General features: G+C 39.7%; 2 protein-coding genes across 2 annotated transcripts; both read left to right on the plus strand.

Moving 5' to 3' along the window:
- Positions 1–1325, plus strand: LOC148329374 (metastasis-associated in colon cancer protein 1-like). Its single transcript, XM_088307426.1, has 2 exons — positions 1–102; positions 497–1325. Exons 1-2 carry the CDS (start codon positions 25–27, stop codon positions 698–700), a joined length of 282 nt encoding a protein of 93 aa, XP_088163552.1. The 5' UTR covers positions 1–24; the 3' UTR covers positions 701–1325.
- A 9361-nt stretch (positions 1326–10686) lies between these two features.
- Positions 10687–12744, plus strand: twist1b (twist family bHLH transcription factor 1b). The gene is made up of 2 exons (XM_088306783.1): positions 10687–11363; positions 12240–12744. Exon 1 carries the CDS (start codon positions 10820–10822, stop codon positions 11336–11338), a length of 519 nt encoding a protein of 172 aa, XP_088162909.1. The 5' UTR covers positions 10687–10819; the 3' UTR covers positions 11339–11363; positions 12240–12744.
- Positions 12745–13189: the final 445 nt, after the last annotated feature.

The raw sequence follows: 13189 nt of genomic DNA on the forward strand, positions 1-13189 counted from the left end.
CGATGGAGAGAGCTCGCGGACAAAATGGGAAAGATGACCAGTGCTCAGATTGCCCTATATGAGGCACCGCACAGAGGAAAGAATGGAGAAGTCGGGTCTCAGGTCAGTCCTCCAGTTTGCTGTTTTCCTGAAGTGTAGTTATTCGGATGATATTCTGGTTTATAATACAGGAATTGTTGTCTGTTATTGTCAACGTTATTGGTGGACCAACTTTGGACAGCTCATGTTGAGTTAATTCTTGTTTTGACAATTCGGGCAATTTTTCAAAACAAAATTAGCGAACTGCTAAAATAATTGGACAATGTTTATTTCACAGCGTGATGTTATATATTGCGCCATGTTTAACACATACATTCATTAATTTCGCCTAAGTCATTTATGACTATTCTGTGTTGATTTGTTTTAAAAACGTCTTAACAGTACATTACACTTTCCGACAGATGGTGCAGCTAACAAGATTTAAAAATGTATATTATTGTTCCTCACTGTCTTACAGTTGATGTGGAAACCTGCTTATGACTTCCTCTTCTCCTGGAGTCAACGTTATGGAAACAGTTCCAGAGACATGATTCAAGACCTTCACCTCGTCCTTGATAAGATGAAGAACCCTGCCACCAGACAGTGGAGGCAGCTGACCGGTGTCCTCATCACAGTCAACTGCCTCGATCTCTATCGGGCCTCTGCATTCCCAAAGACCTAAGCACTTTGTAACTGAAGCATGAGGACAATGTGCCTGCACTTCTTCTGTTTGTTCATCGTCAGTCTTTATCATTTAACTGCAACTGTGATCGGCCTGTTTTGAAAAACAGATAATGGATGGATGAAAAAATAGGAAGGCCAGTCTCTTCATTAGCACATTGTGTTTATGCAAATGAGATAACGCACTACAGTAAAATTCACTTTTGAATTTTTCAGCACTGAAACTGAAATTAACTGTATTTTTTTACTTAGAAAAGGTCAACATTCATCAAATAACAAAATGTATTGTACTTTTTTTTACTACTACTACTACTTTGCGCTTCCTGACTACCTGTTCCCTTTGAATACGTTATATCACTGTTCTCGATGTTTGCATCAGTTGATCTGAAACACAAAGCATCTGAGTTGAGACAACAAGAAATGTGAAAGTTATTTACGCGTACTCAACTGTATAATTTATATGTACTTCCTGAATGCTCTCCCAAAGTGATTAATGAGCATGTACTTGATATTTTGTATTGTAACAGTGCACCATTCTTCCTTCCAATACATAGTTTACTAACCACTTGAAGGAATCCCATATAGAGTATACAGTCAAAAAAATAAAGTGTGTGACTTTGTATCTACTTTAGTGTTATGCATTTTAATTAGTATTGCAGGTGTAGTTCCAACTTTTTTTTCCATGTTCACTTATGCTAACACTGTTTAAGCTTTAGTTTCAGTGGTCTTCCTTGTCTGTGCAAGAGCACACACTGCAAAACGGAATGGATTTTGGCCGACGGAATCACACCTAAGGTAAAATAAATCTGCAAATTTTAACAAGCAACAGAGCAAACAGATTCAAGTGATAGTAGAAATGGATATTTAAGTCTGTAGTAATACTGTACAGGAATTGTACAGGAATACTGTACTATCTCAATACACTGAAACTGTAATTTTGAATAGTTGCTGGGAACTTGAAAGTGAAACTTATCTTTATAACAACTCACATTGACAAAATAAAAATAAATAGTGACATAGACTATTTTTTTAAAGCCTGCATGTCCCTGCAAACAACAGCGTTCCCTCCGCAAGGAACCATAGAACGTTTTTAGTTTAATTGCTAGGGAATGTTTTTTTTTTTTAATTTTACATTATGTACTTCCTGGTCGTCTAGCGGGTGAGTTTAATTGAATTCCTATAAAATTCCCTTGAAACACAAGACATAAAATCAGTTCTTGATATTAAGCACGGTTTCAAAATAAGCGAAAGACATCTAAAGCAAGTACTACATAAAAGAGGGCATGTATTGACCGCAAAAAACGTTTCAAAACCCACCTCCTATTACTGCTGACATGACCCGGAAGTATATAAATGCACTTCTTTTTAATAATAATAATAGTAAAAATAAGCGTACTTTCGCTAAAAAAATGGATTTTATGAGGGAACGCATTTTCTCTTGACTTCAATGTCACTTTAGGAGCTCTTTGTCATGAGTGAAAAGGTTCGAAATAAACCGCCTTTGCTTACTTCCTGGAATGCTGTGCGTCATTCAAAAAGGAACCCAAGCACACGCACACCTTGTTACGTTCCGCCCTTATCAGGAGGGACGCAAAGATTACCTGCTGTTTAAATGTATTAATTAAATATAATTGAAGAGTTTTTAAACAAAAGTTAGTCTCGGTATATTAATAGAATAGTATATACGGTTGTTTTAAAGGAAAAAGTAATTTGGTTGCTTTGTTTAACATTAAAAGAAGAGGCTTAGAAATGTCATGGCATTTTCCATCCAATGGGTAGCGCCATTGTCCCAATAATGTAGAAATACTGTGAGCTGTTCTAAATTGGCTACCAATGCATAATAAAGAATAATATTAATGTCGTATCTTACTATCTGCATCAGCAGATTTGAAGTCCCATTTTGAAGATTTGCTGAAAACCTAAAGCCATAATGGAGTAACGATCCACTGCAAATTAAGATAAGTGAGCTTGGAAGATTGTGCAAGGTTCTGCAGCCAACAAACTTGGGGGGAGCGGAGGTGAGGCGAGATGAGTGCGCAGCTGCAGTTCAGAGACCATCGGTGTCGTTACAACCTTGCATCGTTTACAATCAGGTCTCTCGCTGCATTGCGGGCGAAGCTTGTTGGTTCTGAAACCTCGACCGAATGACTGCGGAATGACAAAATGAAGAAAGATAAGATTCCTGGATATTTAATATAGAAGTCAGCAGGATCCTCTGCTGTGTTGTTCTTGGCGAGAGATGGGAGACCCTCCTCCGCCCAGATCACTCCCCAAGTCCTGACACCCCACCCCCACACCGCTGCCCATCATCCCCATTGGATGATATTCATCCTTATGTACAGCTGGAGCACTCTGCTTGACCCGCGCCCAGCTCATGGTGCTTGTGAGAAGCAACTGAGGTGAGATGCTACGATGGAATTTATTTGAACATCCGTCAAGTGATTTTTATTTTTTTTTAATGAATTGAAACACAATGAATCAGTTTCCATTAGGAAGTAATTTCAAGATCTCTGACTTCAGCTCCGGATGGTCATTTCCCATCTGCTCCTTGCACCTTGAGAGTGTTTTCATTTTGTATTTGTGTCTGTGACTTTTTGTTTTTTAATGTAACCTTCCTCTTCCCAAATAAATTCACTTCACACTATTTTCTACGGAAAAAGTCTTTCAAATTCAAACAAGTGTTTACTTAAAACGGACAAAGGGGCGCTAGTGGCGAAGTTGCCATAGTGATGGGATCCCAACCAAAATCCAATTAATTTATCTATTATAGATAGATGGCAATGAAACAACGTCTATGGGCTCTATTTTTGTCCCCAGCGTAAAAATTCAGTATGAGGCACAGGTCTAAATCTGCACGGAGGCGAGTTAGACCTCATGTTGGTATTTGCGCATATTCATGCAAGTGGCCATAGCTGTCATTGGAAAATTAGATTATTTTCAAAATATATAATAAAGATGATGAGAATGCATTCAATGAATTGATTTCTGCAATTATTCAGTGGTCTGTTGATATATTTCTGAATGAAATACGATGAAATCCACCACACATATCCTCTGAGCTGAAAACCATAGACCAGGTGCACTCGCGGATGCATGCATGCTCATGCAACATAAAAAGTGTTCAAGCAGTTGGGGCCTGGGCTCGTTCTTCCACATCACATTCATCCAATCATTCCTTTGTGAATTTTGTCAGGTCGAACAGAAAACAGAAGATGTTTCAGCAGTTTGTTGTGTATCCTTATAATGTTACGACTTTTAAACTAGAATTTATGTATCAAGGGCACAATCTATTATCTCTAATATAAGGAGCCTTTTTTTGGTATCTGAAATACATTGACATATTCATTTATGTTCCAATTAAATCCTCAGTGCAGTTACACAATCCATTACATTTTATTTTAAGACCATATTCCACAGGGACTATTTCATCAGCTCAAATAAAAGTAATCCAGTCGAATCAGATGGCTGATTGTGACGTCTGTGGACTGCCAAGAGGATGGAAAGTCCCCACTGTTATTGAGTTTCATAGAGGTTATTTTTCATTGTGGAAGGGTGGCGGTGCTCAGGTGGGGAAAGTGAAGTGTGCAAAATAGTGACTGTGGGAACTGGTGAAGTACAAATACTTAGTTACTGTACTCAGTAGATTTGAAATTTTGAAAATTCTTTGATTTGTCGGTCCCGTGGATAATGAAAAGGTCAAATAGACAGAAATAGAGATAATGAAAAAATAATGGTTTATATTTTGATTGAATGATTGATTGAAAATGTAGGGAATTGTTGGGATTGGGAAAAAAAAAAAGTGAACAGACGGCAGCTATATGAAAGAACTTCCACCAGGGAGCATTAACTGCAAGGTTCTACAAGATTTTCCCCATCCCTCTCATTAAATAGAATTGTTGGATTTTATCGGCTCCTATTTATGGTCAATGCGTTGTTTTTCATCTTAGACTGAATAATATGAGCTCTAATGCTTAAAAATTCTCTCTCCAATCTGGAAAAAAAAACACTTACAGGTATTTGTCCATTGTTATCATTTCCCTTTTTTTTTTCTTTTTTGCATTGCAGTCAGTTGACACCTTTAGCAATGCTTTGGGATCATGTTTTGGTCACAAGTGTGAAGCAACTTTAGCTGGCTTTTGTTTTTGTTCTTCACAGTACGAAAAATATATAAGTTAGAACAAAAAGGAAACTACTTTGCATGAGGTTTTTTATCAAAACAAATTCTGATTGTCAAAAATTATCTGTCCAATATAACAAAGGTGTTTTTTCCCCCCACTGTCATCATTAGCAATTTATTTTTGCATTTTTTTTGCATACATAAAAGTCTGGAGCAACATTGACTAGCTTTTTGTTTAGCTCTTCACAGTATGAAACTAAACAAGTCTTTTTTTTTTTTACTGTTGTGCACAGTAAATTTCATAGAATACATTTCACACTAAGAGAGTAAAAGTTGTTAATGATTTCTCACAATGAGGGCACCACATTTGTGACCCATGATCTAATGTTTGGATTTAGACGTTTTTCAAATATGTATTCAATACTTTGCCGCAATTCACTTGCAGGACTAATGCGTATTAAATGAACTTGTCTGCATGACTAGTACTGGGGCACAAATGAATAAGCCACATGAAGTTTTCTTACCAAAAGAGGCCATGCAAACCCGTTATGTGACCTGGAAAAAGATTAAGGGTGATTCTCTTAATTTATGTGTCTACAATATGTCTGCTACATAGTCAAAATTTGATTCCAGTTCTGAAGTTGTTCTAATGAGTCAGGGATTATTTTTATTTATAACATTTCCCTTGGACGATACATTGGAATTCATTTGTGCCCCACCAACAAATTTAATATAAAAACACCACTGCTGCACAGATATGTTGCCCAGTTCGCAATAGATGAGTCTGTCAGCCCGTTTCCTTCAAGAGCCTCACACAAACGTAGCACTCTCCAAACTCAGCGCAGCACCTGTTTATAGCAAAGCTGCGATAAAGCTACTGTAGCTCTCTGCGCAGCCGTTTTCCTTGCGTGGGTCATTGCACTGGTCAGCGTGCTGCAGCAGCCCGGGTGTATATGTGTGTGGTCTGCTGCATGCCAGCAGGCTTTTATAGACAGCAGAAGGCTCGGCTCACTGGCCACCAGGTTTTAAGATTTAACTGCGGCAGAGGAGCCAAAAACACACGCTAAATTTCCACTAAAACAAAAAGTAAGGGAAAAGTTAGCACATGCCACACGATGCAGAAAAGAACCAGAATGGGATTTTGATTAGAATTGTGACAACCCAAAAGTGTACCAAAAGCAGATTGTGGGATGAGCAAATTGAAACCCGTATTCAACTTCCAAGCTGTGAAAACATAATGGAGCTTGCTGGTTCTTGGTGACTAATAAGCTGTTATTGTTCGGTGAGCCGCGCTGTCCCACATCCCATTCAGATGGTAATAGATTTGAATAGACATGTTCAGTACGACATATATACTGGCACTCAGGGAGATTTCATTTCTTACTCCCATATATATGAATGAATACAATTTTTAACACCATATTTCCCCATATAGTACCGGAATGTTTATTTACTCAACTGCAAAAAAAAAAAAACTGCCGTCAATTAGTGGTAATTTGTCGGCGACTGATGATTTTCACAACAGAGTTCCCTGTGGGGAAAAATGTATGAACTGATGTGATTATTGTGACGAGAGGAGGAAAATGAGGTATCCAATTGGAAAGAGGCATTGATCTCGCAGCACATTCATACTTTGACCCATTTTCTATACCATAAGTCCAGCTGACTTTGGGTAGAAAAAAAGAAAGGGTAAACCCTGGTATTTATGTTCAAGTCTGAGTTATAACTCATTAAAAAACGCATTTTTATTCTTTCGCTTTTGACTCAACATGAGACTGTCGCTGTTCTGCTGGTGAGTAGGAACTTGCTTCAGCATGGCACCGGTCTTCTCGACCTCTTCTCACGCACTGAACTGTGAAATAGTTTATAGATATATATTTATAGACATGCTGGTTGATCATTTGGCCCAAAATGAAAGGAATAAAATCCTACTTTGAAGTTTAGGTCTGAGAAACCTTAGGAGACACCCGTCCTTACAGGTCTCCAAATTCTTTTCTGACACACCTTGTACGTATTTTACAAACAAATGTGAAAGCAATGCAACAAATATTGAGTAATTTGGTGTTCAACCACCCCAAAATAAAAATCATTATATATACGTACAGAAAAGAAGGCTGCATTTGAAGGAGTCTTTGAATCCGGATAGTGTCTGATGATGACTTGGGCCTTCAAATGCAACCTTTGATCAGAGATACCGCTACTGGACAAATGTATGTTTTTGCGGATGTGCGACTACTGACGGCAGGCCTTGGCTCAGACCTCTCAGACCAAGTGCGATTGTGCGACAAGCAGAGGCAGAAACTTGAAGCCTGATTAGAATTCGCTACATCAAAGCTGCGCGCTTTAAAGACTTTCTTTTACTGCTACGTCCAGGAGTCCTGGCTCCTCTATGTCCAGACAGCTTATACAGGCTTGTTTTTATCCTCACCTCCCTTTTCAACACCCAAAATCGTCTCTCACTCTCACAGGACTGCTGTTATCAAAATTAAAAAAAAAAAAAAAAAAGCCATGTCTGGATTTCTCTCCTGAAAGACCCTTTATGTTTCTAATGACAATATTGTCATCTAATGCTGAAGCTTGACCTCGTCAGCACTCCCGGGTTAATCGAGGGCTCACGTTTTTTTTAATCAGCCCTGTCTTTCCTCACGGCACGCAGCTGATCCATCTTCAAGCTGGCATCAGATTCTGCGCAGTCGGCCGCTTTAATGGAGTGAACACGGATATCACAGGCAATTGTGGGAGCGTGGTACATGTGGGGGACTGTGGTTTGTTATTCCAGCAGATATGAGTGGGCCGATAGAGAAACGCTGCCTTCCAAGGCCCCAGCAGAGAAAACAGACAGGTCTCTGTGGATCTGGCTCGGGTTCAGATCGTATAGTGAGTCAGATCCCGAGTTGCGTCTGCCTTGATGTGACCTCTGGGAGGGTGCTCCAGGATGCTCGTTCAAGACCGAAATGAACACTTTCAGGATCACAACAACCAAACCGGCACTCATTGATAAGCGAATGAGTGGGCACACGTCACGGTGTCGCCTTGCTCGTTTTGCATTTGTGTATGTCCTTTCCCGACAGTGGGATGAAGGTTAGGTCTTTATTAAAGATCAACACCGGTGGAGTTGTCCTGTGATGACATCATGTAGCTAAGAAGCAGCTGTGTTTTCTCAGAGTCACTTCAGCAGCAAAGAACTGAACTCGGCAGTACAATCTGCCAAGGATTATAAATATAGAGTTGGCCTAAATACAAGCGTCTATTTTTTTTATGTATATACCGTGCAAAAGGCCACCGCCACAAGCTTTGTTGTTTTAATGACCTTTTTCTACATTCAATGGGACATAGCAAATAACAGGACAATGCAGTTAGCAGGATTACAGCAAAAAATACAAAACCAGTCTATAGAGAGGGATGGTGGCACTGGGCCAAAGAAGAACACAAGCGCTTGATGAAAGGTACTGATACAGGAATTTACTTTTGGTGATAGCATGAGCTGTTTGCAGTTCTGATGGGTTAACTAAGTAAAGTAGGACTTTGTTATTTCTGAATCTTAATTTCAACTACAGAATGACACCAAAGTGGATTTTCACTCATTTCCCATCCCACACTCACAGAATAAATAAAATAATATTATACTATCCTGTCCCGACCATAGTAAAAAAAAAAAAATAATAATAATGTTGTCCTGTCCCGACCAGTGAAAACCACTCCCATCCCGTCCTGGGGAACAAATTCTTCCCTGTTAATAATCTAAATAGAAAACAATCTGTACCATGATCAAACTCTTTCCATCATACGTAACATTTTTAATAACAGTATAGTATACACGCAATGTTAAAGTGACATCTTTAACATTGTCTGTGAAACAAGTTTAAAAACAGGTTAAAACGTGGAAAACAACAAATGAAATTCTAAGTTTGACTCTGCAGCAAACCGGAGATAATGTCATGTGCCTGGGAGGCCAGTCTCATCACATTATCAGTAAACACAGCTGACTTTGCAGTGTATATTCTGCTCTTATTTAAAATTGATGTCACCTTATCGTTGCTTTAGCCATGTTCCATTGATCACCCAAGGTGGAGATATTTTTCTATATGGCAATAACTTCCTTTTTTGGTAGTTTGCACACTTTTCCTCTTTGTCACAACTGGTACGCATTCATGGACCTTCACTACAGAAAATGAATGCAGACTGCTCGTTACATCCAGGTGATAGGTGCTTGCTAAAGTCAGTACCATGGACAGGGACACCACACAGGTATGTACACCTTGACGAAGCACACTCTGATTCTAGTTTGTCACCTGTGTACAGGTTACAAACATTTCTATGGTGGTTCCAGTGCTGAGTTGCACTCACGAAGGCAATAAATTAAAATCTATTTTGTGACAGTGTAGCCCAAGTCCCTCTTAAACAAGCCTGTGTGTGTTGTTGGTACCTGGAGGTGCTCCCCTTGGAACAATACTTCACTCTCAGGCTTCGGTGAAGATGTAAATGGATGGTTCGGCTGGTGTTGTGACCTCTCACCTCGACTGCCCCCTATTTCCTGAACCAGATGCTGCTCCCGTGGACCAGGGCCTTCTCAACCTAAACAAAGTAATCCACCACTAAACAAGATGGATATTGTATCACCAGGCCAGTAAATACCAGAGGGCCTCGCACACAAAGCTGCCTTTTCCTCTCCCTCGGCTATGCCGACCCAACAGGGGGTTCTGATGCATGCATTGTTTCATATGCACAACGGCATACTGTAGCCTGTGATTTACGATGCTTTTTAATGATCCTTTTTAAATCTACATGTGTGGCTTATAACCAAAACATGCCCTCTTGTGGGGAATATAATTAGAGCATGAGGAAATAGTTGGCTAATGTGAAATCTTGGCTGCGTGTGCAATGTGTCAGATTGGTCTCATGTGTTGCATAATGAGACGTGTTTGATCTCCCTGGGATTAGGTCAGACTATGGAATCATTATTAGCAAACGTCATGTGGGTTACATGCATGGTTGCATAAGAGAATGTGATTCTTTTGGTCTGCACAGTGTAAAGAATGCAAAATGTCAAAAAATAATTGGGATGCTATATGTGACAAATTATCTCTCTCTCTCTTACTCTCTTTCTCTCTTGTATCTCTACCCTATTCTAAAGTGCTTGAAACATACAAATGTGGAAGAAATATGTTAACATGTCATGAATGTATATAAACTGAAGGGTGATAATGTGCAGATTTGATTGAGGTTTTAATGTAATAATATGTCATACAATATTATTGTGGGTGAAGTGGTGAAGAACTCTACTATTTTGGTTTTTGGTTAAGGTACCTAATTTAGCTGCATGAGAGGGACTATAGAGACAGAGAGACAGACAGAGAGAGCGAGAGAGACAGACAGATCATACATACACACACACGAGTATATATATATATATATATATATATATATATATATATATATATATATATCCACACAAACACACACACACGTAAATAATTTATTGCACAATTCAATGAGCTCTATACAAACATTGTCATCTCAGTCAGTCATAGCTTCACCATTGCAAAATGCAACCACAATCTTTGATATGTTGTTAAATGATGATCTTTTTGGATCAGCATCATCATTATTTTCGTTATGGAAGTTATATAGAGTTCATTTGATTCGGGAGTCAGTCCTAATGTTTGTTTGTAATATTTTTTTCCGATTTTTTTCTGCTATGATGTAATGATAAAGCACCGTTATCTGGCTTTCTTTGGTCAAAAAGAAGCCCCACCCCTCGCGAGACGTCGCTCGCGTTCCCGTCCAATCGCGTGCCTGCCCAAAAACTTTTCAGCCTATAAGATGAGGCCAACTTTCTCAAGTGTCAGAAAAGACTTGTCCTCCCGGAGGCCCATCTATGGATACTTCGGCGTGTTCGAACTGCAAAGACCTCCAGGTGGACTAACCCGAGGACTTGATGACAGGAAGGTAATATTTGGACTCTTTTAGAGGGGGCGCCGTATTTCTGTGTGGCGAGTGGAGATGTCCGAGGAAAATTTGGGGGAAGAGTCGAGCAGCTCCCCAGTCTCCCCTGTGGACAGTCTGAGCAACAGCGAGGGGGAGGCGGACACGCAGCCCAAAAGAAGCGCGAGAAAGCGGAGACCGAGCAGGAAACACGCCGTTGAAGACTCGGACAGCCCGAGCGCGGCGGGGGGCAAGCGGGGCAAGAAGTCGAGCAGCAGCGGCAGCCCGCAGTCGCTCGAGGAGCTCCAGAGCCAGCGAGTCATGGCCAACGTGCGGGAGCGCCAGAGGACGCAGTCGCTCAACGAGGCGTTCGCGGCCCTGCGCAAGATCATCCCCACGCTGCCCTCAGACAAGCTGAGCAAAATACAGACGCTCAAACTGGCTGCGAGGTACATCGACTTCCTGTGCCAGGTGCTGCAGAGCGACGAGCTAGACGCCAAGATGTCCAGCTGCAGCTATGTGGCCCACGAAAGGCTCAGCTACGCCTTCTCCGTGTGGAGGATGGAGGGCGCCTGGTCCATGTCCACATCTCACTAGCACCGGACGGCTCGAGCCCAACATGGTAGGTCGGCACACGGCCTCGAACTAAATAGTCAATTATGTTATTTTGCCACTAAAATGCAACCATGTGGTTTTCTTGGCTAGTACGTGATGTACATTGTCAAATATAGTTTTTGTTAAGGCTAAAATCCATGCAGGCCTATTTTTCCGTGCTAAATTACAATTTTTCCAGCTACAATGCATGCATGATTTTTTTTTCTTGGCTAAAATGCATGCGGCAGAGTTCTTCCCAACTAAAATGCACGCATGCTTATTTTTTCTTTTAAATTCGAAGTTTCACTCAGAAATAGCAAAAATGCGTGCTTGTTTTCCCCCTTTGTTATGATGTATTGTGAAATAGTCTTTTTTTTCCCCACGTCTAAAATGAATGATGCAAATTGCTAATTTATTCCCCTCATGGTAGAAGAAATTGCCGGATAAAATGGATGATACAAATTGTGTTTGTTTCCCAGCAAAAGTATGCACACAACACATTGACAATTTTAGTCCGTTTGTTTGCCAAGTACTTTGATCTTCAAACTGAGTGGTGCAATATTGTCTGTTATGCCTCCAACTAATATGTCAAATATGTTTTCTAATACAATGCATTAAAAAGTGCAACATGTATTATGTTACTAAACTGCATAATGTAACGTTGTTAAATATTTGTTTCCTAACAAATGTCACATTTGTTTATGACAATGCATGTTACTAAATGCTGCAACTTAATTTTTAGTAAAGATGCATAATGCAAATTATTAACTGCATTTTTTCTGTCGTTAAAACGCGCGAGTCAATGTGTCACATGCAAAACAAATAACACTATAAACAGATTGCAGTGATATTCAAACCAAGCACTTAAAAACGCTAAACGTTGTGTGTGTTTGGCTTTGCACAGGTGACTGCTGATTCTTAATTTCTCACATTCTGACGGGACATATCTGGAGTCCAATGCTGGATACATGGGATCACTATTTAAAGCAAAGACCACGGAGGTGCAGGGGATTTTTTGCAGCCCCCCTCTCGCCCCCCCCCCACTCTGATGATGGTGTATTTACATGTTGTTGACAACGAATGTTGAATATATCACGGCTTATGCCTGTTAGGAAGAGTTGCTTTTACAAAATGTATTGGGACTTATTTCTGCCACAGTGGAACAAGGCAGTGTAACTTGTACCTGTGTACGAGTGTGTGTGTGAGTGTGGGTGTGTACGTGTACGTGTGCGTGTAATTCTCTACTGGTGGTGTAGCCCACATTATAAGACTGCTTTTGTGGATCAAACCTGTGCAAAAATATTTTCAGAAAACATTTATTTATTTATTGGTATTACATTTAGGAATACATCCTGTGTCCGAAATATAAATACATTCCTATTTTTATTCTCACTTTTGTAAATGTTTGTATATTTTTTGCAATAAAGAAAACGAGAATATCTTTGCCTTCACGCTTCTTTCGTTCTAATTAAAGATCGTTTGTCAGGGTTTTGACATGCCGCACGTGAGAAACCACTTGGGACAATGACTAAAGCAGATCGGTTAAAATGCTACCTTTTAAAAAAGTTTCAAAATAATCATTTTATATATAAGTTAAATCGAATACATGTGAAATAATTGCAGAATGCACTGCTTTAAAATACATAAACCAAATCCAAATTCAAGTGACATAGTGTTTATTGCTTCTATGCGCTTACGTGTAAATTAATGTCCTGTACTCACAAATGCACTCGCCACCAATAAGACTGGAGAAGTGATGTCAACCTACCAAAGACTATTAATTGTATTTATTTAATATTATTATGTTTAGTAAATAAGGTGTTGCGTTAATTAAAAATGACACCAGCATCCCGA

This window comes from Idiotropiscis lumnitzeri, chromosome 10 (genome assembly GCF_059441095.1).
Source record: "Idiotropiscis lumnitzeri isolate Australia: NSW breed Sydney's pygmy pipehorse chromosome 10, RoL_Ilum_1.0, whole genome shotgun sequence".
NCBI classification, from domain to species: domain Eukaryota; kingdom Metazoa; phylum Chordata; class Actinopteri; order Syngnathiformes; family Syngnathidae; genus Idiotropiscis; species Idiotropiscis lumnitzeri.

Excerpts from the sequence above, each read along its gene's own strand:
- LOC148329374 (XM_088307426.1), top strand. The coding sequence starts at position 25 with ATGGGAAAGATGACCAGTGCTCAGATTGCCCTATATGAGGCACCGCAC. Across the intron at positions 103-496 it reads ATGGAGAAGTCGGGTCTCAG|TTGATGTGGAAACCTGCTTA; the intron begins GTCAGTCCTCCA and ends ACTGTCTTACAG.
- twist1b (XM_088306783.1), top strand. The coding sequence starts at position 10,820 with ATGTCCGAGGAAAATTTGGGGGAAGAGTCGAGCAGCTCCCCAGTCTCC.